The following is a 25,475-nucleotide window of genomic DNA, read 5'->3' on the forward strand; positions in this document are numbered from 1 at the left end:
ATCTTGAGAAGATAACGCCTTTTTGCAAGAAGCCGTTGCATAATGGCTATTTGAATTTTTAATTTTTTAAATTTATTTTTATAAATACTACATTATTTTTCCTTAATTATTCACATCATACACTTCTGATTTATGGAGTTTAGTAACTAAAATTTATGATATCGATCATTATATTAATTTTGATCGACAATTAGAAAAATAAAATTCTTGCACTTCATGTTTAGAATTCCACATTCTAACATAACAATTTGTGGAAAATTAGTTCAAATTTTTACTGAATACAGAATAAGTAAAAAACAATTATATTATATTTGATAATGTATCATTAAATAATAAAGTTATTTACTTAATATTGCCAATTTGCATCTAAATGTTATTGAAAGAATAATGTACATAAAAGATTGAGCGATGACATGTTTTAAGATGCAAAATTAAGTTATTCATAATATATTAGAAAACTTCAGGAATTTAAATATGAATAAATGTATAATAATTGTACAAATCAATTTATATTTTTCATGTAAATAATAGATTTGTTTTAATTGATTAGTTTAATTTCCTGAGTATGTAAAATTCGTGGACTAGCATGACCCACCAAAACCTTAATTAAAACCTTAATTTTAATTAAGGTTTTGGTACCACACGAGCGGTCCATTGCCGGCCTGTGTGTGGGAGTTCAATAGTGGCTGAAAATCACCCAACTCAAGACTTGAATTAAGTCTTTGTTAAGAAATTTGAAGGCCATGTTCAGGCCCACTAGGAACCTGCTGTATTGTAGCCCAGACATTGTCCCAATTTCACGGGCAATAAACAGTCTAATCCCAACACATTTTGCCGTGTAATATTACCTATACATATTTTTATATATAAATTATTAGATTAAGAGTTATTTTATTTTTAAATTAAAATTATTCAATTATATAATAACACATAAGAGTAGATTTAGATTAGGCCAAGATCAAATATCTTTTGGCTCGAGTTTATCTAATCAAAATTAAGTCTAGTCCAAGTTTGATTCGGATAAAAAATAGCTCAATTTGGTTCTATTTAAATTTGACTCGATTTTATAGTTCAAATTTATAATTTGGTTCAGTTTGAATTGATGGTTTGAATGTATGATTCAAATTTATAATTTGGTTTAGTTCGAATTAACGATCCAAATATATAGTTAAGATTCATTATTCATTAACAAAATGACATTGTTTTATGTAAATAATGTTCAAAATTTTTAATTCGAGTTAAACCAAGCCATGAATTCAAACTATTAAATTCGAGCTAATTCGAACCATAAATTCGAGTCAAATCAAGTTACAAATTTAAACTACAATTAGAATTCAAAATTCAAATCGAATCAAATTAAACACTTTTTAGCTTGAGTTGGACTCAAATTAAAAAACAAATCAAATTTTTTAATTCGAATTTGAGTCAAACTAAATTAAATCAAATCTACTTTTAAGATTGAGTCATCTCGGATCACATTTAGACCATTTTGTTAACTTGATTATGTATCAAAAATATATATATATATATATATATATATATGTATAAATAGTTCTATTTTATTTTACACCCCTCATGTGTGCCAATCTAAGATATGATGGCTACTTTGCAGCATGCAGGAAGGCTGATTTCAGAATTTGTCAGGCTGCAAAAGTTTGGTGACAATCAAGAAAGTCAGAAGCAATGCCCTTAATTACAATCTTTTAATTCTTGCAGGAGAACATGTCTATCTATTTACGGTCGGATGTTCTTTCTTAATTACAGAAGCTTGTTTATGAAAATCTAAACCTAGAGATCCTTTATGAGTTTGCAGAGTGTTCTTTTATGGATTTCTTTTATTTTAAATGGTCTAAAAATTTGAAGAATGAAATGAAAATGGTCTTTTATTTTAATTCTTTCAAATATGTTAACTTTTTTTTTTTAATTTTATTTATATATAATTTCAATAAAACTATATGTATCTATTTTTTATACATAATTTATATACACAGATGAGGTGTCATCATATGATTAGATATTTCTTTATCAAATGATGATACATGTTTTAAAATTACCTAATTACATGATGATATATCACTGTATATATAAATTATGTATCAAAAATAGGTACACATAGTATTACTCATAAAATTTTGTGTTTAATTATTTTCTTTAAAATAAAAAAATTCTTACGAAAGGGAATGACTCCATTTATCCCACTCGCTTTCTTTTTGTTTTCAAAAAAAAATATATGAATGAGAGTAAAATTATATTTGAGTCAAGCTTCTTTAAGTTTAAGTTCGATTTGAAAGAATCTAAAATGAGCTCAGTTCAAGTTTGAGAGTTCAATATTTTCAAATTCTAATTTTAGAGATATTCAACTCATCAAATTCGTAAACTTGAAAAATTCAATACAAAATAACGTTATTTTAACTAACATATATTAAAATGATATTGTTTTAGTAATGAGGTAAACTCAAAACTTAATTCAAACATAAACTCCAATCCATTTATTGAAATGAGTTGAACTTCAATATCTTTTAAATGAATTTAAGTTTGATTCTATACAAATTGAGTCAAATTCAAATTTAAATATGCGTAAACTTAATTTAACTCAAATCTAACCGTAACTTTTAGAGCAATTTAAGAAATGGTGCTTGACGACTTAGATCTTCCCACCTAACGACCCCCATTATCTGTACTCACAAACGAGTCTTCATGTCTTTTAGGGATTTTCCTTTTTTTAAAGTTTTCCTTACTTAGAGGGCTCTTCATGTTCTGCCCAAATGGCAACTAATTGATTGCGTGATGAAATAAAAAATGCCTAATGATATCTTTATGTGAAGGAAGCAGCTCAGTTGATCCAAGTGGCAAACATCATAACAACTAGACAACATAACATCATTGATGGTGCAATTTTTCATCATCAATGACACATATAATCAGACTAACGTGAAAATATGTTATAGTAACGGCTATTAAAATTTGAAAAGACTGAGAAGAGTCAACTACTACTTTTAAAAGTATAAATAAAATAATTAGACAAAATATAAAATTTTTAATATGATTTAAAGGGATGATCGGATGCACATGTCTATGATATTATTATTAATATAAGTGTAGCACTAGAGAGTAAAAATGCAATGATATTTTGTCATGTAGCTGTGTGATTTTTATGTGTCCCCTTTTGCCTTGTGTCGCCTTTATTTTTTTTTTCACTGATTCTTTGTATGGAAAGTACATTCAAACTTTACCATATTAGGATTCTCCTAACTTTCATCCCTAATTTGAATTTAAATAAAAGATAATCTTATATTTATTATTCTGTTTTAATAAAATATTAATTTCTGATTGAATTAGTATTATAAAGATTAACTATTAAAAAAACCTAGATAAATTCTTTTTTTGGAAAGAGTGTAACTACTCATAAAATATTGAATATGAATTACTTAATTGTTAGTCGGTTGGCAAGATATCCATACTTAGAATTGGATTTTTTCAGAGGTGATGTTCATTTGATGTTGAGTTATTGTTGAGGTCGTGGTGTGAGTGGTCTTTATTTCTCATTTTGAGGCTTTTGCAAGATAGATCAACCTCTTGAGACTTAGTCCTTTGACCTTCAAGCTGGAATACTATTGAGTTGTTTTTTGTAAGTTGTTGTGTATAGTCATATTAAAGGGTTGACTTCAAGAAAGACTTTTAATTGCACCACAATTGTCTTCCAACTTTTTGAATACAAATAAGACTATAGGAACTTGGAGAATCTATATGATGATCTTGTTGTGGGATTCTATGTCGATTCACGCCTAAGTCTTCATTCTAACTTCTTCTTAACGGGCAACATAAGAAGTGTGTTTGACAAATTAAATTTGAAGCCATACTAAAGGAAAAGAATTCATGAGAGGTGGCTTCTAAGGCTCTTCCTAGGAGTTCGGATGTAGGTATTTCAATTATCAGACTAAAACACATTGAAATCTCATGTCTTATTTATTTTCTTTTTTTTTTTGTTTCATTTATTTCATATCACGTTATAGTTAACACACCAAAATCTTTTTGATTTCTATCACTGCTATCTTAATTTATCTTGTGTAAAACTCAAATTTATGTATATTAGTTGATAACAAGAAATCGCATCTAATAATATCCCTATAAAGAGAAGAGAGACTAACTAGCGTAGAAATACTTTTGTATTTTTTACAATAAACATTAGATAATAACAATACTATATACATAAACATTCTGATTATTAGGCTAAAATATGTTAAAACCCTGGTGTCTTATCTATTTTTCTTTTTCTTGGTTTCATTTATTTTATATAACATTATAGTAGATACATTAAAATCTTTTTATATTCTCATCATCATTACTATGTTAGGACCGAACCAACTTTGGATTACAAGGTCGAAAATTTTACATTTCTCACTATCACCAATTTGGATTCCGTTTACCACTTGTCCCAACTTTGTCATCCTCGATGAAAGCTTGAGGATTAGCAAGTATGATATTCATGTCTTCCGTTAGTGTTGTAGCATCAGTAAGTGTAGGATCCATATATGCTGCTACAAAGCAAATTTAAATAATTTGCTAACTCATATTGCTAGCTTTTATAATAGGGTTTAATAATTAATTTGATAACTAATTATTTGCAGAAGCCAAGAATCAGCTTGCCAAAATTTTGACTTGCAAACGAGTAAAAGTTGATATTAAAATATTGTAAAAAGAGACTTATATAAATAATTATTAATTAATGTAAATTATCAGTTATAATATGTATTATGTATATTTCTACTAATACATGGTATACCTAATCGGACAATTTTCTTGACTCTGCCAAAGCAGTAGCCATATGTCTTTAAAAGCCTGCAATCATCCCACCACGTAAACCATTCCTTCTGTTACTCCTCCCATCTGAACTCAACGTGTCTTTCTCCTCTCACCACGTATTTCCGCCACCCATCCCCACCGTCACGTGTTCTCTCATTCGCCAATGCCCTTGCTTGCCGTGTACCGCTTCGGGTTCCGTTAACCTTATTTTTTCCTGGGAAAGGCAAACACAACAGAAGCCCCACACTCGGCACCTTTGCTTCCTTTCCATTTCAACCAATTTCTTCAACATCACCTAACTAACCTCTTTCCTTTTTAACCAAATGTTATGTTAACTCTAGTTAAATTCCTCTGGTTAGGGTCTGCCTGTCGCGTGCCACTGTAACTTCTTGTCATTATCAGTACAGTACAATTCTGGCCAGCCAGCCAGAAACTACACGTGGAATCCTAATGTTAGGGTTCAGTTACTAGTGTAGTCCCCACTCACCTTCCTCTCGTACCTGTATGAACACGTTGTCCACTCATATCTCTCCACGTTCGTCTAGAATCCTTTTTGTAGATAATGCTGGTGCACCCTATCTCATTATAATTCAGTACGGTATATGTAAAAATGAAAAAAATCTTCCCCCGTCCCCGCCTAATTTAAAAATCATATTAATTTTTGCGAGGGCCCTCTCTCTCAGTGATTGATCATGTAAATGTACACGTAACCTTAACATAAATTCTTGAAGTGAACGGGTTGTTGGGGAAGAGAGGAAACGCATCGGGTCGGGTGAGCGGAGAGTAATTGTGATATGTACACGTGTATGTTGATGGAGTAAGGAATGGTGCTCTTTATTAATCTGTAAGCGTCAATGACGTTGACAGGTGGACCCGTGCATCTCCATCACAAGTGATACGTTGGAGAATTTGATTGGGCTACAAGACGCAGGCGGAATAAAGTCGAAACTTGAGGATTAAAAAGAAAAATTTTAGTTCAATTTCGTATACGAGGATTGAGACACGTGTTACTAAGTCAAAATAAAGTAGGGAGAGAGAAATATATATCTATATATAAAAAAAAAAAAGGAAAAAAAAGTTTTGCACCGAAACAACGCCTTGGTGGTACAGCACATGCGTGTCAGAAAAGGAAGACCTGTGATCGCGTTGTATATATTTCAATGGACCACGTATGTCCCTACCAGATTGAAAGTAACACGTGTTGGAAGTTAAGGGAAGTGAGAAAATGGAATCAAGTGTGAAGATGTGTTGGTTTAGGCAGAGAAGCACTTACGTCTCACACACTAGCAACTGTTCGGTCAGCCCGTGACGTTGATGGGCAGCTGCCCGTAGGGAGAAGCACAAAAAGTAATCTCGTTTACAGGTCCCTACATACAAGGCCTTCCATGAATGAATTTCCTTTAGAAGGCGTTCTCTTAAGGGCGCCGGCCTCCTCTTTCATCATTATACAGTTCCAACACTATACAGCATGAGATAGTAAATCTAATCAAATCTTTTCACTTTCTTTTTTCTTTCGTTGCTGAAGAAGAGAAGAGAAGGGAAGAAAGAAAGAATTAATCTTCAATCTTTGTGAATAATTGGAAAGTGTAGTTAACTTCTGGATGGCGGAGATATGTTGTGGAGTTGTTAACGAGAGTGAGACATCGACACCGTGCGAGCAAAGCTCACGTGCAGCACGCCGGAGGAGAATGGAGATCAGACGGTTCAAAATTGTCACTGAAGTGGCGCCACCAGAAACGGAAAACGAACAACAGAAACGGTCGAAGCTGGAAGTTTATACGACGTCGTGTTCTCGTGACCGCGATTTCTCTGTAGAGAACTGTGCTTCAGATGAGGACGAAAAACAACTAATAATAAAGGTAGAAAACGGAAAACTGGAAAGTAAAGAGATATCGATACCGAGTCATTGTTTAAGGTTTTTAGTACTGCCAGAATCGTACCCTAAATACGGTGTCGCATCGGTTTGTGGGAGAAGAAGAGACATGGAAGATGCTGTGGCAGTTCACCCATCCTTTTTCGGCCAAAAATATGAAACCACCACTGAAGAGTTGCATTATTTTGGTGTTTATGACGGCCACGGCTGCTCTCATGTATTTATATATATAAAACATATTTTTATGAACTTTTTAGTTGAAAAATAATTTCATCATTTGCTTGTATGTTTAAAATTGTAAATTTTTAGGTGGCGATGAGATGTAGAGAGCGGCTGCATGAGCTGGTGAAGGAAGAGCTAGAAAACAAGGGAGCGGAAATAACAGAATGGAAGGGGTTGTTGGAAAGAAGCTTCAAGCGCATGGACAGGGAGGTGACAGTGTGTAATGCCGCAGCGGTCAAAGCCACGTGTAGGTGTGAGCTTCAAACGCCGGAGTGCGATGCCGTTGGATCTACGGCGGTTGTTGCTATTATGGTGGCGGATAAGATTGTCATTTCTAACTGTGGAGATTCCAGGGCGGTTTTGTGTCGTAACGGCAAGGCACTTGCTGTGTCTTCCGATCACAAGGTAACTTCACTAATTAAATTATTCATCCTTTTTGTTTCATCAAATTCAAAATATGTAATTAATATCAAACAATGTGGACTCATATGCCTGGTTAAAACAGCCGGATCGACCCGATGAGCTGAACCGGATCCAAGCGTTGGGTGGTCGGGTGATCTATTGGGACGGGGCGCGAGTATTGGGAGTGTTGGCTATGTCAAGAGCAATCGGTGACAATTACCTGAAACCGTACGTGAGCTGTGAGCCAGAGATAACAATCATCGATCGGACGGCGGAGGATGATTGTCTGATACTAGCAACGGACGGTCTGTGGGACGTGGTGTCAAATGATACAGCATGTGGGGTAGCGCGTATGTGCTTACGTGGTAAAGTTCGTGCAGCAGCTGTAACAACTACATCATCACCACCATTATCTCCGACGCATAATGAGGTGGAGGCCGCCAATAACGGGTGGGAGAAATCGGACAAGTCATGCTCGGACGCAGCATTGTTACTGACGAAGCTGGCATTGGCGAGGCACAGTAGCGACAACGTGAGCGTCGTGGTGGTAGATCTTAGAAAAGCCACATAACGAAATCGTGAAACTAAGTTGGGTTAGTCTATTGGGGCGTTGGAGTCGAGGGTTTCTTTTCCTTGGTGTTGAACTTTCTTTCGTTCTTTATTTTTAAAAAAAAAAAAAATTGAGGGTGAAGATGAAGATGAAGAAGAAGAAATGGATACTGTTGCAAAGGGAAAATGGATACATATCCAAGAAAGAAAGATTGGATTGCTAAATGTTTTTCCTTTTACCTATTTTTTTTGTGGTTTTCATTTCATTTTCAGATGGGAATATATCTTTTCTTCACCGGAACTCAGGAATATGAAAGAGTGTAATAGTTTGTGAATTGAATATAAAATATTTGAAATCAATTTTTGTTTATGTTGCAGAAAGACTCCGACTGGAAGGGGGAAGGGGGAAGGGGAAAGGGGTGAGGGGTAGAGGTAGTTGTCTTCCAAAATTCATAAAGTTAGTGCCATATTCAAGTAGGTTAGGTGTCCAATGCATATTGCAATGGCATGATCAATTCTAAATGAAATTAAGAAATCATGGGAAATTAAACAAGACGTGGGGCAAAGGGAGTTTCGGGTGCAGCTAACAACTTTCTCTGAAACAAGGCAATGACAAATATGTTTGGTGAACAATTCGACAGAATGAGCTCACGCTCACAGGTTCCTATATAACATGGGACTTAAGTTAGAAGCTGATGTTTTTATAAGCAGATTGATGATTGAAATCAGTTGTTTGATTGGTTTAATTAAAAAATTGGTTAATTTAATTTATTATCAAAAATTATAATAAATAGATTTTTTTTAAATTTTATAAAAAAATAAAATTAATTATCATATATCTTTTTTAAAGAATAATAATTATTTATTTGATTCCAATATAATAATTAAAATAAAAAAATGTTAATTTGATGGTATAAAAAAAATATAATTTTATAAATTATTGTTTATAAAAGACATTTTAATAGATATAAGATTTTTTTTTTTGAATTTTTTTTTTAAGTATTAAAAAATTTATCAAATCTAATAAAAAATAATTAAATTATTTAAAAATAATTAAAATTTAAAAGAATTCAAAAATCAAACTTGATATTTTAATCAGTTTATCCAACTTACGTTTAATTGAGTTAATAATAAAATTGATATTTTATATTTATTAAATCAAATTTGAAACGAATTTTTAATTTAATTAATTAAATTGGCCAATCTGATCCGATTTTTAAACCATTAGTTGAAACCATCCAAATTTTGAAACATAAAAATTCTTCCTGGGTTGGGAGTTTCGACCTTTCGAAGCATCTGTTGCGCTGTGATATAAACATTAAGTACTCCAAAACGGTGAGATGTCAGTTTTTTCCCAAATTAACATTAATATTGAGACAACATGACACCTTAAAAGGGAATATTTTAAAATTAAAATGTTAATTTATTTATTATAATAATTATAAGATTAATTATTAGTTTTAAAATTTTATTTATTCTATATGAGTGATTGGATGGGTAAAAAACTGCCTTGCTGAGGTGAGATTCCTCTGAAAAAGAAGGGATCACTTGTTAAATCAGCACCTTCTGGGTTGGTCACAGTGCACTGCCCCACTTTTTCCATGCAAAAACTCCCCCAAGACATCCGAACCTACTTTTCCTTTTCTATTTTGCCTTTGCCACCTCAAGCGTCTTTTTCCAAGTTTCCCATTCCCTTTTCCTTTGCCTTTTGCATTGCATAGTTTAACTGCTCAAGCAGTTTAAGCAATTCAGTCTTCTCCACTTTTACGTCCCCTGAATCTATTCGATGATCACATTTATGCCATCAATATGCACTCCCTAGCTGCAACCCAACAGATTGATTCCAATCCCTGTCATTTCTGAAACAAAAACATAATCACATGCCCTTTATCCACCATCTATCACCACCCAATCAACCATGTATAAATCCAGCCTTTTCGACTTGGTGAAAACAGATTAATTCTGTTAACAGAGGATCCATACCCTTTGATGAGTTTCACTGTTACTTAATATTTGGTGACTCAAGGATTGAAAATCATCCATGCAGCATAATTCATTGAGTGTCTAATATGGAGACACGGAAAAACTGAACGAAAAGGTTTATTTATAGCAGAGAAACTTCATTAATGTATGAAACAAGAGAGCAAAACGTTCAAGATCTTTCCAATGATTCCATATCACTACACGCTGTAAACATGAACGGCTAAGTAAACAACTAAAAGATAAAATTGCACACTAGATGGGACAGGGGCAGAACAAAACCTTTTCCAAGATGCCCTTTTAACCAGGAACCCATTTTCTAAATGTCAAGCTCATTCAAAAAGAATTTTCTATTGTTATGTCTGCTTGTTGCCATTTTCATAATCGGTACTCTTTAGTGCCTTCAACTTTCTGTAACCCTTATCAGTACCGAATATCCTGAAAGAATATACAAAAGGAGCAGCAGATCATGTATTCATCAGGCATTTCAAATGAAAACAAATTCTCAGCAGCAAGAGATGTTTAAATTTAATTATGCTTCCCATTATTGAAACCAAGCCAAACTACAAAGTTAAACCATAAAGGAACAGAAGTAATTCCTTCAAATGTCTGGAAAGCAAATCACTTAAACCCTATATTTAAACTTTCATTAAATCAATTTCTCAGTCAAAAATGTGCATATGGACGTAGAACTAATGCAAAAGGACCTTTCACCAGATAGAAAAATTTGATGAAGTAAGCAACATGGAACAAAAGTATGTAGCAATAGAAAGCATCAAATTCTAACCAGGGAATATCACCACGCATAAACAAAGACTCAGACAATGAAAGTATCTTTTTGATACCTCATCCCCAAGAATACTGACAACCCATAGATCATCTGATTACTTTTCTGCAAGTAAAATTTTTTGCAATGCTCTGGATCCCAATTAATCAAATATAAATTAGGGAGGCCTCAGTCAGTAGACAATTCAAACAAGCATACTTATAACACAAGACAGAGGGACCTATAAAGATTACTGATGCCAGACACAGATATGACCCAATTTTTTGCATAGTCATAATGTTGTCCAACCCAGAGAACGGAAACATTGTGCAGTCACATCTAGAGAAATGGTAAGTAGACAATGAGCATAAATTTGACCCAATTACACTTAAACTTAAGGCGTAGGCCTTAATCCAGGTTAATGAGAAAGGGAGGCACCACAGGAAGCCACTCAACAAAGCATCCAGATGATAAGTAACTGAGAAGGGCAGAGAACAGGACTCTCCGCCTTTCAGTGACTAGTCCTCCCTACTTGATATGTTTTTCTGCTTCTCTTGTGACATTTGGACAAGCCTCCATCTCCACCTTCACTAAAAAGCTTGAGTCTAAGTACAAAAACCTACCATGCCTGTTATCTCTAGCAACATTCCAGGTACCTTTAATGGAGTAAAATATTAATTTCAAGGTCAAGCATATCCAACTTCTGGACCAAATACTCCCATGTAATAGATGATTTTGAAGTATGAACAGTTCATCTTCTATTTATTTGAAGTGGCTGGACAAGGCAGTATGTCTAGTTACTTAAGAATTAGGTTTTACAGAGGGCATTGTTATTGTCCTCTATTTGATAATTGTGCATAATCAGTAACAGAGAAATATATTGGCAATTGTTACATACTTCACTAAAGACGCACAAAAAGCATCATACTGCTTATCCAACAACTTACCAGTCCATGTAAACAAATGTTGATGAGTAGTTTCCAGACTTGGTATAAAGCAGACGATGATGATAGTCATGAAAATCAGCACTGAAAAGTATGAGAAGTAGGATTTCAGCAGCAGCAAATAATAAAATAGCTACCTAAAATGAAAACCAAGCTCAACATACTAGCCAGAGGAAATGTACAAACTCACCCTCCATACAAGGGTACAAAGTTTGACAGGCTCCATGGGAAATGGTAACCACAATGCGCCTCAACCGTCTCCAGGACTCTAAGTACCATCCACAACCAGAGAGTCATCAGATGGGGCCCAGTGATGGCAGGACCAATGATGGTAGCAAACCCAAGAAACAATATTTCAGCAGGGTGAGCATATTCAGATGTCAGTCCAAATGGTGTTGCATATCTGTCAATGGAACAAAACAACTATAAGTGCATCTGAGAAGTCCAGACAACTAATTTTTTCACAGATTTAAGCACCAGATACAAAACCAAGTCTGACTTACTCATGATGGACACTGTGTACATGCTTGTACAACCATTTTGTATGTAATATGCGATGCCCCCAGTAGAATACAAAATCTTCCAGGATGAAGTAGAATATTATCTGTGATAGAACCACTTTCCTGCAGAACCACAAACAGGATTTAGCTAAACACGCTTCACAAAAGATACAAACATATATACAGAAGAAATCATTGAAAATGTTTCTAGAGTAACAAATGCATCGCATATAACAATGTATTTATGAAAAAAGCTTTAGTGCATAAAGAACCTGAAAATACCAGGACGGCAAAGGAAGACTACTTCGCATGCCCATGTATTTGAAGACAGGATAGGATAGAAGCATAACTGGCAAATTAACACCAAAGTGATACAGCAGTAGCCGAGTGATACATTTCTCCTGAGCTGCAGGGCTGTTGTTTTTTGTCTGTATAAAACCAGAAATTAGTAAGCATTCTGAACTTCAAGTAGTTAAGCAGTCAAGACACTGGGAAAAACCTTTGATAAATGAAATATCCCCAACATCTACCAAGGCTACACATGAAAAGCATGCATAAAAGCCCTTCAAAAGTAAATATAAATTAAAAACACTAAAGCTTTCACCATAGTTGGCGCATGTGAAAAATGATAAGATAGTACTTTAAGATGAGAAGCAAGCATCAAAGTTACTGCAGCATGATTGAAAATCATCAAAAGCAATAGCAAATCCATTCTAATTATTTAGCATAAAAAATTCTCCTTTTTCCTTTTTCCCTTTCCTTCTATCAGAATATCTAGCTTAATATGTATCCAAACAAAAAAGGCTTAAAAAAGTGACAGCACTAATATAACAGAAAGGAGAAAGAAAAAACCTGAATCTTGTACTTGCTCAGCCATCCTGCCCTCTCCAGATATATAAAAGGAAGTCCAGATAAGAAAAAGACACTTTCATGAAGAAAGAAACTCCCTAGACAGGCCAGTTCAAAATCGCTGAAATGTGTGATAAGAAACTGCATCATGATCAAACAGGAGTTTCAAGAATCAACACGTATATCATCAATCATCAATCCCAAACAGATAAAATCATACACAATCCCTCTTCTATCATACAAATGAGAACTATAATTTTACTTCCGATAATTCTAGTCATACACTGACCAGTAACAAGTTTTCAGCATTTAACATCTCGTAATTGCCGCAAAATATTTCTTGTGAAACAAACAAAGATCTAACAAATGGTGTTTCTTTTTCACACTCAACTAGAAAAGATAGAGAAGTCCCATCAAAGCTAGAAGCGTCACCATCTTTGAAAAACCAAAAACCGAACAATAACGTCTAACACAAATCATCTACGTCTTGGAAAGAAAATCACACAAAATGAAAAAAACTAATGACAATCCACTAATTTGAATGCATAAACAAAGAATTACTAGTGGGTTACATAAACAGATCCATAAGGAGAGAAGAGTAAAATCTTGAGTAAACAATAGCAGAGAAAAGAAAGAGAAAAAACACCTGCCAAGCAGATTCGATGATCGACGCCATGAGAGTTGATCTCAGAGCAATGTGGCTTAGAAAACCAAGAGAGAGTCAATTAGAAAACAGAGAGTGAAGAGAAATGGAGATTTTAGAGACAGCAAAACAAGGGCCACCCACGAGATGAGATATGAGACAGACTGTCTAAGGGAATCTGGGCTGACTTTGGGCCCTTTTATATGAATTTTTGGCAGTAAATTTGTTCTGAGACTCTGTGTGCATGCGTGCATACATGTATATGTGGAGAGAAGAAGGTGTGCGTGGCCAGCGCAGATGTAAGCCTAACCTTTTGTAGACTTGCTCTTGTAATTTTCTTCCTTCAATCGAATATTTTCAGTCCTTTTGACCAATTTTCGCGAATAACACTGTTACATGGATATATTTTAAACTCACCAAATAAATATATCAGTAATGTATTATCATATAATTAAATATTATTTTATCTTTAATTTAAAATTATTTAATCATATAATGATATATCATCTATGTACTTATTTATTTAAATATATTTTCTTTTGGCCAAAAAACTATTTTTCACCTAAGTTTTAGTCTAATCTTAAAAGTATATTCGTAACTGTTTAAAAATTTAAACGCTTATTCATAAACTAAAACTTAAACACTCATTCATAAATTAACTTTTATTAGAAATAAAAATAAAATTATCATTTTACTATTATACCCAAAAAATTTATATCATTTCCCCCTTGAGTTTAGAAAAGCTAACTTTGAAGAACAAATGAGTGTATATTTGATGTACATCATTACGTGAATAAATTAGTTTGAAGTAAAAATAAAATAATAATCAATTAAGTGATGATATACATAAATATATACATATTTATATATTTAAATTAGGTATGTATAATATTACTCTTTTATTTATGAGAGATCAATTATTTTCCATGGCATTATATCTTACACATATCAACAATTTTCATATTTAAGAACCCCACAATAAATGTAGAGTTATTTTAGTTGCATGCATAAAATTTGAAGGCTACCTATATGAGAAAGACGACATACTGATAATAAGCATAAGCATCAATAGCATAAAATTATTTGTTCTAATGATTTTATAATAAGCAAAAAGATCCATTTTTGAGATAAGGTAAATGTATCATGTGGGTTGAAGATTATGCTAATATAAAAGTAAAATGACCCACATGCATCACTGCCAAATTGGATTTGGACTTTGTAGTGGAGGTTTGTGCATATGTGATGTAACAACTAATCAAATTTTCATATAAAACTGATAAGTAAAAATCAACTATTCTTCTTCAGTAGGTGCAATACCAACCAATTTTAGCTTTGCCTCGACATGTGATATCACAATAACAATGATCACAAAGTAAAACCACCATAATTTCCATACTAAAAGTCCACATTGCTTTTAGTTTTCTACAGATACTAAAGAGGGTGTGCAACTTTTTCTTTTGGAATTATTGCGAAGCAAGCAACATTATCCTGCGCCTTCTATCTTCCAGTCTGTTCCTGTATTGCTGTCATATTATTATTCAAAAAAGCCAGTAAACTATATGATAATGTCCTTTTCCTGATAGATGACTAAGGTTGATCACGAACCATATCACCAAATAACAACTGAAAAATAAATAATAAAGAAAGAACCCGCCTTCTAAGTGTCACGAGATTTGATCTCCTCTTGTTGTATTTGCAGAGTCCTACCACGTTTTTATCTTCTTTTGTTGCTTTTGGACTTTAATCCTAAGTATAGGCTCTCCATCCTAATTTAGGGGTCGACCCTATTGAACATTCGACTCCATTGAGTCAAGATAAGACGTCTATCTAATCTTCATGATCTGCCACGCAATGAGGCATCCAGTGATTTACAAACAACTACAGGGGGAAGTCTCTGTTTTAGATGGTATATACCTCGCATGCCATGAGAAACTACATTCTTTTTCTCTTAGTTACCAAACATTTCAACCCCCCAGACTCCAAAAACAAATAGTCCTCACTCTATAACCCAAATATATCAATCATTACTCCCTTTTTTAACCAAAACAAAAAATAGTATTATTTGGCTACGCTAAACCAGCTTTCACAAGCACCAGATCAAGGGATGTTAAAAGGTTGAACGAAATGCACAAGTCAAATCATTTGCATACAAATTACTTTTATAGAAGCCACACTGTCACAAAACCATGTCAAATCCTGATCATCTTTCAGAAGTTCATAAATATTGACCACGTCAAATCCTGCTCATCTTTAGGAAGTTCATAAATATTGCAATAACCAAAATTGTTATTGTAGAACATTAAAACTGGTAAGGAAAGCAGAATCTAGTTTGTCCTCGGTGTTGCCCATTCAACTCTGAGAATGAGACTGTCATACCCATAACCATTCAGTTTGTTGATTGCTCTCTGAGCATCTTCTTTGTTCACAAAGTTCACGAAACCAAAACCTCGGCTCATGCCAGTCTTCTGATCAACAGCAACATAAACACGACTTACAGCACCAAAAGGCCGGAAAAGCTCAAGCAGATCAGGTTCCCGAGTGTCCTCTGAAAGATTGGTGACCCTAACAGAGTTTTCATCATTCCTGCGTCTCATATCAGTTCCAGTTCTCTCTGCCCCAGCTCTCATGCCAGGAGGAACATATGTTCCCTTGGTTGCACCAGCAGCAGCAACTGTGGTTTCTGATGCGGCCGGCTTATCAACAAATCCCTCAGATGGTGCAGCAAGGTCTTTGTAGGGACACCTTGACGTCCAGTGGTCACCCTTCTTACCACAAGTCCTACACACCATGAGAACAGCACCTCCTTTGCCAAGTTGAGCCAAGGAATCTCCTGCAACCTTTGTTTCTTCTGGTTTGCTGCCTGTTGGCAAGTTCAAAGTTCAGTATAAAGGAAAGGGGGTTGTAATAAACAATACAAGACATCCATTGCAATACAATGGGGCTTAACAAATCTTACAGATACAGCAGTAACACCAAAAAAATAGCAGCAATAAGGAAATCAAAATTTAATTCTGTATGATGCATTTGAAAAAAGTTAATACTATACAGACATAATAATCAATCAGACTTAGATATTAACAAGGGACTCAATTAATCTCGTGTACCAAGTTAACATAAACATGGTCACTCATTCAGTTCTCTTATGCAAAAGAAAAACACAAACTCCATTTCTCAATGATATATGCAGAATAGATATGCAGTAAGGCAGTTAAAAGATTATATATGTCTCTAAACTGTAACACAAAGATGCAGTTTTGTCAAAGAATTTCTACGGTATAGTAAAATAATGCTAATTCAGCTAGCACATTTTCTTGAAAGGGGTATTGTAAGAATACAATTGTCCAACCACAACACAAAGTCTTCCCATGTCATAAACTTAAATAACAATACAAGTATCTAATAACAGCCATCAGTTACAAGACAGCTAAGGCCCTTCATTTTTACTATTCAGGACATAGGCTAGATTCATCAGCCTTCCACTCACAAAGTATTGTGCTCTTTCTAAAATACTGGCCAAGGAACAAGAAAACCGAAATGAGCAGTCATCACTGGTCATTTTATGAACACAATTATAATCTTCTTAATTCCTGAAATTTATATCACTAATTAACATCCAACTCGAATTTCCATAGTTAATGACAAAAAAGAACATGCACTGCAATTTCATAACCCAAGGAGACATCCTCATATAATTCCTGAAGAGCATAAGCATATAAAATGCTTACATTTAAGGAACAAATAAAGCCTCCTCAAATGAAATAATAAAGCATATAAAAGACAATTGAAATCAATGTTAACATTTAACAAAATTTTATTGGAACCCTTTTCATTTATTCTAATAACTCACCTTTCCCCAAACCCCCTTAACACTTAAGTTCAAAATTAGGCACATGCCAAACCCTATCATTTTCAATATATTTACAAGGGAAGATGAAAATCTTCAAACCCCACGACATACAAATTGGAAAATGAAAATCTTCAAACCCGACAACATATATGAGTGAAATAACAAAAGCAAATAGCCAGGATGACAATACATACAGAACCAAATTTACAAGCCATCCAAGAAAAAAACAAACTTTTCGCGGTTTATATATCCATTCCATAGTAAACTACCAAAACCTATAAATTTCTCAACCACACATCTACATCACACAGACCATATATCAACAACATAAAACCACACTGTACAACACATGTACATACAAATGAAAAGAGAAGTGACGAACCAGGAGCACGAGGTCGCTCAAGCAAGATCTCTTCTGTTGAGACCATGGTAAGTCTGCTACCAACATCTTCGCGCACGGCATCGCCGAATTTGGCCCAGTTTCTCCTCTCAATGGCACGCTTACTGAGACGAGCATTTGCGAGCTTGCGAGTGCGAGTGGTGGTGGTGATTTTGACCTTATTCCCCTCGTCGTTGAACTTGTACTCAATTACTTTCTTGATCCCATTCTCATCGGGACCGATCACTTGCTTAGGTGGCAAGAGGAAGTCCAAATCCTCTCCATCGTCCTCGTCCAGTTCTCCCCATCGCAGCTTCGGCTGGGTCGGGTTTTGGGTCGACACTGACATTGTTATGTTGCTTGTAAGCCCGCTCTATAGGGTTAGGGATTTAAGATTTTGTTATGCGTGACCTGACATTATATCATTGAGAAACGGTGAGTGCGTTTGTTCTATAAACGCTGCCGTTTAGCTGTTTCTTCTGTTCCGAGGTAATTTCGTTTTTATATTTACTACTACTTTTCCTTGGATAAAAACCAAATTATATTACCATTTCCATCCCAAGATTTGGAAAACTACATATGACATCCAATATGTGAGGAACTTTCGATTAATTATTGAAAATGTTACATAAATTCAAAAAAAATCCACACAAGCCACAAGTTTCCATGCTCATTATCCACCTTTTTCCTAGTGCGGTACGAATTTTATTTAGCAATGTTATACGCATAATACAATTGAATATATAGATGATATGTCTTTATATAATTTAACGTTATTTTACACTTACTCTAAAATCATTCAATCATATGATGACACATTTTTTGTGTACTTAAATGTCTACTCTCCATTTCAACTCACAAATGAATCAAAACATAACACACAAGTGATTCAGACTAAACACTTGTAAAAGATGAGGTGTTAAATTCGGTTTCATGGTGAACCTGTTCTGATTCCAAATCTTCAATAGCTTGAAGATAACTCAAGCTCAATGCACTCGAGATGGTAACAACTTCACTAGAGAAGCCACTAGAGAAAAAAGGTTGTTGAATATGGCAAAAAAGAAAAATTGTCAGAAAAGATGTATTTGCCAGTAAATTTCTGCGATTCGATCTCAAGTTGGGGTTAGCCCTTCTCGAACTTGGCTTGTTCTAGCTAAACAATGATCTTAGCTTGAGCAATTCAGATAGAGTCCACCACAAAAAGCATACATTGCAAATGTTGACACAAAACTGCCCTTTCTGTTTATTGCACAGTTACAGACCATCTCGTTTCATTACAATAAGACTGCTCTCAATATTTTGTAGCACTGGTTTATAGCTACAATATTTTAAATGAAAAAAAAATCAGAGAATTTTTCATGAATAATTTGTACACCAAAACATCTAGTGAAAAAAAATAAAATAAAATGAGACAACAGGTAGAAGATCTTACAGCCGTGCAAGTCCATTATATCCTTGTGTGGCTTGCTGAACTTATGCTGAGAGCTGCAATACATGAGCGACAGTGCCTCTGCTTTTCTCTGTTCTTGTGCCACCCAGCCCTATAACAACAATTAGGAATAGTAAGGAACTCACATTCAATAAGATGTCCCTAAGAATGCATAAAGTGAAAAGGACCAGGATGTAAACTGGTAGTTATTCCTCAAAGAAAAGATCATTGGACTCACTAAGAAACACAACCTCTTAAGTTATGAACCAACCTTGAGGGATAGAAACTCTGGCAAACCATTCAGGCTGACAGCATATTTCGGGATTTCTGATTAACCTCTCAGGATAGTCTTATCATTCATAGACACTAAACTGGCCTGTTCAGTTCTTAACTTGTCTAGACTTCCACGGAGGTCTTCATTTTGCTTCAGACAGTCTTTGACCTGAAAAATAACGTATCATGCAGATTATCAGAACTACTCACCTTTCAGAAACATGGTCATATTTGAAACAATGCCAACCCCGGGAAAAGATTTTGGATATAGCATACACAGAAGCAATTATCATGTATAGAGAATAATAAACACTGTAAATAACATCAGCTTTTACAAGAGATCAGACTATAGCTTTAGCACATTATCAGAAAGCTATGAAGATGTGACATGAATAAGCTATCATATGTACTGAACTGATGCAGACTGTGATAATCATGTGTTAGGATCCCAAGTGCAAGGTATGGGACTTGGATCCCACATTGAAAAGTATGAGCAACTAGTGTGAGGTTTATATGGCCTTGGGCTCTCCCATCTCAATAGTTAGCTTTTGAGGTGTGGTTCTCCTAAGGTTCGTATCATTTGGTATCAAAGTCATCACCATGTCTCCTAGTTGCAATCGTGCGGCACAGGTGGTGACGTCGGCATTGCAGTGTTCGCCCGGGGCTAGCAGGAGCTAGCGCACAGCCAGCCCGCGTGAGCGTCGGGGCTGCGGAGCGTGGTGGTATGTTAGGATCCCAAGCGCAAGGTATAAGACTTGCATCCCACATTGGAAAGTATGAGCAACTAGTGTGGGGTTTATATGGCCTTGTGCTCTCCCATCTCCATAGCTAGCTTTTGAGGTGTGGTTCTCTAAGATTCGTATCATCATGCAACAATAATTTAGGGGAAACTTGCATCTTAATTTATAATCCATGGCACATAGATTTACAGAGATGCTTAATACATAACTCTAGTTCTAGAAACCTTCTGATTGCCTGGTTCTCCCAATGCTTTGTTATCCCAATTGCGTCTTGATAAGTAGACAAGAAATTAGAATTCTCTTCAAAAAGCTTCTCTATCTCTGAAGATTGACCATCAATCTGTCAAAATAAATAACAAATTGACTTTGCCTTGAGAACGTAGACCCACCCCAAAAACCCCCTAGTTACAGGGGAAAAAAAAAACATGGAAGCGATTGCTGCACCTCCATTAGAAGTTTCTGTCTGCAATTTTCTAGTCTATCAACCACTACAGCCATATCATGCAATTGCTTTTCAAGTATTACTTTATCATCCTGCAAAAAAAAAAAAAAAAGTAAATTAACGAGTTTAGTTCACTGCTCTCAAGGCTGCAGCATCTTCCTCAGCCTATTGAAGAGCAAAAAGTAAGAATAATAACGTAAGATACATCATATGTCAGAAAAGAGCATTAACTGCATACCTCGTACTGTTCTGCTTCTTTTACACTTTTTTGAGAGTGCGAAATTGAGCTGAAAGATCCTCCTACACTAAAATATTAGACTTCGTGGGTGAAGAATAGTAATTATCACATGGATATGTGATAAGAACCAAATGCACATAATGTTTAGATGACATCCACCCGTGCAACAACAGCTGGATCCTTCTCCATTGCAACATCCTTCAGAGCTCTTCATAAAGATGGTCCAGTGCTTTGTTCCTACAATTTATCTAAGGAAATATATATATAAATAAACAAATATATAAGCAGAAGCATGATAAAAGTTCTAATAGGAAATTCTACCGATTGTGTGTCAAATATACATAATCTGACATAAAAGTTCAAAGAAATTCTAAGCATGCAGAGAGAGAGAAAAAAGTTAGACGTAAACCACTATCAATGAATCGGATGGTTGTATTCTTTTTCTCAAATCATGTAACATGAGACACTAATATATGGTTATTTAAACTTAGTCAAACACATCATATATGGTACATGCAAAAACTACATAAAGCTTTACACAACAGGCATACCCTGAAGACAAAATTCCCCAAAATCATTCCTAGTGCCCAGCCAATTGGGAGAATGGAACAGAAGATGGGAAGAAAGAATCTTAATTGAATCAAACAGATTATATATCACTACCTTCATGAGGTTTCACTCCTCAACAAAATCTACAAAGCCTTAATCCACATCACACAGAAAGCGATTTCCCTACTCAAGCATGCATAATGCAATAGAACATTAAGTTGAGTCCCCTGACCAGGTCGTTCAGCCGTGACTGAAGAATCCATTTTCTGCTTCCGTTGATTGATGCTGAATAAAAAAGACAACAAAATTTCTGCAAATTAAAAGTATACTAAAAAGCCTCCGTCACTAATAACTCCAAAAGAAAAAAGAAAACTAGCTTGATAACAATCAAAACAATACCTTTTAGGACAAAATATTGTTTCTTCCTTCCAATTCCACAATCTTATTTTGCATATGTTTCAGCTGAGATACCAAGCCACTGGCATCGGTCTACAACAGTCATTAATAGATATCAGAATAACCAAACCTTGACCACCAAAATGAATTCAAGGAAAGATTTTTGAATATTTCAAAAGATAGAAATATTACCTCAGAGAATCGATTCCGTCGACGGAGCAGACAAACTCCGCCCTAGGGTTATAAAACTCTTAGAAAATACACAGAGTATTATGGTATGATTAAGAAGGCGTTAACAAGCCGTCTGGGTGGTGTAGTCGGTTATCACGCTAGTCTCACACACTAGAGGTCCCCGGTTCGAACCCGGGCTCAGACATTCTTTTTAATTTTCTCCATTTACTGAATGTTATGGTGATATGCTTATGGTATTCAAATTTATGTTATCAAAGTATATACAATGAAGAAGCTATATTACTTTTTGAAGAAAGTATAATGCTATACATATTTTAAATATGTGCATTGATCTCAACTGGAAAAAGATTGATTTTTTTTTTTTTACTGTATTGATCTCAACTGGGAAAAGATTGATTTTTCATTACAACAATATGACTACCAATAGTCACCACATGAACAGACCCCATCGCTAAAATGGTGAAAGCGATTAACATCTCGAACCAGAATCTCTTTATTTGCAAACTTGGAAATGAATTTTGTGAAAGAATGGCAATCTTCACACAATCTCAAATTCTTGGTAATCCGAATGGTTTCTCCATTGCTGGAATTGATGAGTCCAAATGCAACTGCTAGTTTTTCACTGTGGCCTAATACAATTCGTTCCTTCTCCTCACTATCAAGGTCATAGAGCACAACCTTGGTTTGTGGCACATAGCCTTCCTCCTTCATCTCGGTGGACAGTTTGATTAACAGAGCGTGCAACTGTTCGACCTGTGGGTTGAACTCATCAACAGAAACAAATGAGTACATTTTCCTCTTAACTTCAATCCAACTTCGACCTGGGACCTTTTGCAGCCCCCTGACTTGTAGTAGCTTTTTCACTCTTTTTACCTGATTCCACATATTAGCTTCAGCATACACATCAGCTAGCAATACATAATTGCCAGCGTTTGTAGGCTCAAGCTCAAAAAGTCGCTTGCTTGCTCTCTCAGCAAGCCCAACATTACAATGGATCCTAGATGATCCAAGTAATGAACCCCAAACTTTGGGTCCCGGTTCAATCCTCATATTTTCTATGATCTTGGCAGCTTCTTCTAACTTGTTAGCACGGCCAAGAAGATCTACCATACAAGCATAGTGCTCTACACTAGGACTTATCATATGCTCTTTCCGCATTGATTCAAAAAGCATCTTTCCATCCTCAACAAGCCCTGAATGGCTGCAAGCTCCCAAAACACTGACAAAAGTTATAGGACTCGGCTGAATTCCATGGCAAATCATCTCTTTAAAAATTTTTATGGCTTCCTTTCCAAATCCATGGACCCCATAACTTGAAATCAAGGAATTCCAGGAAACAACATCCCTCTTCTCCATTAGATCGAAAACTCGCTGTCCTAGTCCAAGCTTGCCACATCTTGCATACATAGTCACCAGAGCACTTATAACCGGCAAAATGGAATCAAGACCCCTTCTTAACATATAAGCATGTATCAACTTCCCTGGCTCTAAAGCAGCAAGAGCTGCGCAAGCTTGAAGCACGCTAACCATAGTCACTGAATTAGGATTCAAATCATGGGTCTCCATTATCATTTCACGAAAAACCTCCAATGCTTCAAATGCCATTCCATTTCTTGCATAACAAGCAATCATAGCACTCCAAGAAACTACATTTTTCACAGCCATCTCATTGAAAACAAAACTAGCATACCTCACACAGCCAAACCTTGCATACATATCTATCAAAGTAGTCATAATATGCACGCGTGCACCATATCCACGACGTAAAATACTCGCGTGAATCTCCTTCCCTTGTTTGAAAAGGGAAATTAAACAATTTGATGCAACACAAGCCTTGAGCACATAAGTATAAGTGAACCTATCAGATTGAACCCCCATCCGATTCATTTCCTGATACAAAGTCAAAACCTCTTCTCCACAACCCGCCAACGAAAGCGCCCGAAAGAGCGCATTCCAAACATAAATAGTTTTATTTCGCGTTTCATCAAACACCTGGCGTGCCTGATCAATAGAATCGAGTTCCGCATACATATTAATGAGTTTGGTGGCCAAGAAAGGATCTTGGTCGAACCCATTATCGATGAGGTGACAGTGAACGTTTTGGGCATCGGAAAGAGAGTTGTGGTGGGAGCAAGAAAGGAGGAGTAGCTCGTAGGTGCGTTGGGTGGGGTTGGGTTCGTTGGTGAGGATTTTAAGAGCGTGTTTGAGATTGCCTTGTTTGCATAAAGATTGGATTAAGTTGTTTTTGTTGTCGACGGCTGTGGTGGTGGAGGAAGAGGAATTAGAGGGGTTAAACGTTAATGAGCAGATAGGTGGCTTAGGAGAAGCACGAGCTGAATTGTTGCAGTGAGAAGGTAGTTGGGTAGTTTGCGGAGGGTGAAACGCCCACATCATATGAGACTCAGGTATCCGCTGACTAAAAGTGGGGATTTTTGTATGAGCTTCAACCTGCCATCGCTGATAAGTACTGATTTGCTGTTGTCTTCAAGCCTCTCTTGCCCATTTGTACTCAGTCCTCTATTGTTACTGTAGACAGATCTTTGTTATTTTTTTGTTTGATTTTTATTTTTCTTGTTTTTTGATGTTTCTTTATTGTCTGATACAATTAGGGCTGGACTCAAACCGAACCCATTTGAATTTGAGTTCAGCTCGAACAAACCCAAAACAAGTTAGCCCTAACCGAGCTCGAGCTATTCATCAGATTTTTTAATTAAAAATTTTGATACAAAACGACATCGTTTTGACCAATATATATTAAAACGACATCGTTTTAATAAAGAAAAATTAGTTGAATTGAATTTAAACCGAGCTTGAGTTCGACTTTCATGAACTCGAGCTCAGCTATATATGAATCGAACTGAATTCAAACTTGGTTCGGTTCAATCTAACCCTAGATACAATGTAGTTGTGTTTATACGCATGATCAACCAAAGAAACTTTAGTTTACGCAAATTTTTGAACAAACTTCATGATGAATTAATTACAGTTTATATGAATTATTTGTATTTTTATGTTATATACATTATGTTATTTGGGCAAATAAACAAATTTAAAATTATGTTAGTCTTTAATTAGTTGGTTGAATCGATTCAACGGTGAATCACTAAGTAATCCATTCGATTATCAATTTAATTTTAAAAGCATTAATAAATTATACAATACTCTAAAAGCATGCACTATTACTGCGTTTGTACTTCTATTTTCAACCAATCAGCCACGTATACGATAATTTCAGCCAGGGACCGAGGGGTTGGAATGGAAACAACCAGGCCAAGGAGCATTACTCCGACGATGAAGATATGGAAGAAATTGGTACATATTTTGACATTCAATTAACACAGAATGTGCAATATTTTAGATTGCTCCTTGTGTTGTTACGTGTCTTCCATCACTATGAGGTTCATCTTCAAGGTAACCACTACCAAGCTCTGGTAGTAGAGGCAACCACCACAAGCAAAA

The 25,475-nt window shown here is 35.3% G+C and overlaps 4 protein-coding genes and 1 non-coding gene across 12 annotated transcripts; 2 read left to right on the forward strand and 3 right to left on the reverse strand.

Moving 5' to 3' along the window:
* The first annotated feature begins 6,182 nt into the window (after positions 1 to 6,182).
* LOC123225514 (probable protein phosphatase 2C 24) lies at positions 6,183 to 8,209 on the forward strand. Of its 2 annotated transcripts, none has more exons than XM_044649491.1 (3): positions 6,183 to 6,893; positions 6,986 to 7,303; positions 7,404 to 8,209. In XM_044649491.1, exons 1-3 carry the CDS (start codon positions 6,405 to 6,407, stop codon positions 7,869 to 7,871), a joined length of 1,275 nt encoding a protein of 424 aa, XP_044505426.1. In that variant the 5' UTR covers positions 6,183 to 6,404; the 3' UTR covers positions 7,872 to 8,209. The 2 variants fall into 2 exon arrangements, with proteins under 2 accessions (XP_044505426.1, XP_044505427.1); XM_044649492.1 differs by having other exon boundaries at positions 6,183 to 6,662.
* A 1,727-nt stretch (positions 8,210 to 9,936) lies between these two features.
* Positions 9,937 to 13,740, reverse strand: LOC123224689 (methylsterol monooxygenase 2-2). Of its 2 annotated transcripts, none has more exons than XM_044648379.1 (7): positions 13,535 to 13,740; positions 12,892 to 13,029; positions 12,322 to 12,467; positions 12,043 to 12,162; positions 11,730 to 11,942; positions 11,543 to 11,623; positions 9,937 to 10,267 (listed from the first exon to the last, which is right to left on the reverse strand). In XM_044648379.1, exons 1-7 carry the CDS (start codon positions 13,562 to 13,564, stop codon positions 10,186 to 10,188), a joined length of 810 nt encoding a protein of 269 aa, XP_044504314.1. In that variant the 5' UTR covers positions 13,565 to 13,740; the 3' UTR covers positions 9,937 to 10,185. The 2 variants fall into 2 exon arrangements, with proteins under 2 accessions (XP_044504314.1, XP_044504315.1); XM_044648380.1 differs by lacking the exon at positions 13,535 to 13,740 and adding an exon at positions 13,178 to 13,317.
* A 1,932-nt stretch (positions 13,741 to 15,672) lies between these two features.
* On the reverse strand, positions 15,673 to 18,168 carry LOC123225376 (eukaryotic translation initiation factor 3 subunit G-like). The gene is made up of 2 exons (XM_044649314.1): positions 17,761 to 18,168; positions 15,673 to 16,391 (listed from the first exon to the last, which is right to left on the reverse strand). Exons 1-2 carry the CDS (start codon positions 18,104 to 18,106, stop codon positions 15,856 to 15,858), a joined length of 882 nt encoding a protein of 293 aa, XP_044505249.1. The 5' UTR covers positions 18,107 to 18,168; the 3' UTR covers positions 15,673 to 15,855.
* Positions 18,169 to 18,659: 491 nt separating this feature from the next.
* On the reverse strand, positions 18,660 to 24,557 carry LOC123225375 (pentatricopeptide repeat-containing protein At3g46790, chloroplastic). Of its 6 annotated transcripts, XM_044649308.1 has the most exons (9): positions 22,017 to 24,557; positions 21,828 to 21,917; positions 21,543 to 21,713; positions 20,880 to 21,116; positions 20,644 to 20,733; positions 20,409 to 20,539; positions 19,458 to 19,628; positions 19,190 to 19,298; positions 18,660 to 19,075 (listed from the first exon to the last, which is right to left on the reverse strand). In XM_044649308.1, exon 1 carries the CDS (start codon positions 24,408 to 24,410, stop codon positions 22,434 to 22,436), a length of 1,977 nt encoding a protein of 658 aa, XP_044505243.1. In that variant the 5' UTR covers positions 24,411 to 24,557; the 3' UTR covers positions 18,660 to 19,075; positions 19,190 to 19,298; positions 19,458 to 19,628; positions 20,409 to 20,539; positions 20,644 to 20,733; positions 20,880 to 21,116; positions 21,543 to 21,713; positions 21,828 to 21,917; positions 22,017 to 22,433. The 6 variants fall into 6 exon arrangements, with proteins under 6 accessions (XP_044505243.1, XP_044505248.1, XP_044505244.1 ...); XM_044649313.1 differs by having other exon boundaries at positions 18,660 to 19,298; positions 20,880 to 21,127; positions 21,661 to 21,713; XM_044649309.1 differs by having other exon boundaries at positions 18,660 to 19,298; positions 20,424 to 20,539.
* Positions 22,127 to 22,200, forward strand: TRNAV-CAC. Its single transcript has one exon. It is a non-coding gene; the product is annotated as a tRNA-Val (tRNA).
* Positions 24,558 to 25,475: the final 918 nt, after the last annotated feature.

Source organism: Mangifera indica, chromosome 9 (assembly GCF_011075055.1).
Source record: "Mangifera indica cultivar Alphonso chromosome 9, CATAS_Mindica_2.1, whole genome shotgun sequence".
Lineage (NCBI taxonomy): Eukaryota > Viridiplantae > Streptophyta > Magnoliopsida > Sapindales > Anacardiaceae > Mangifera > Mangifera indica.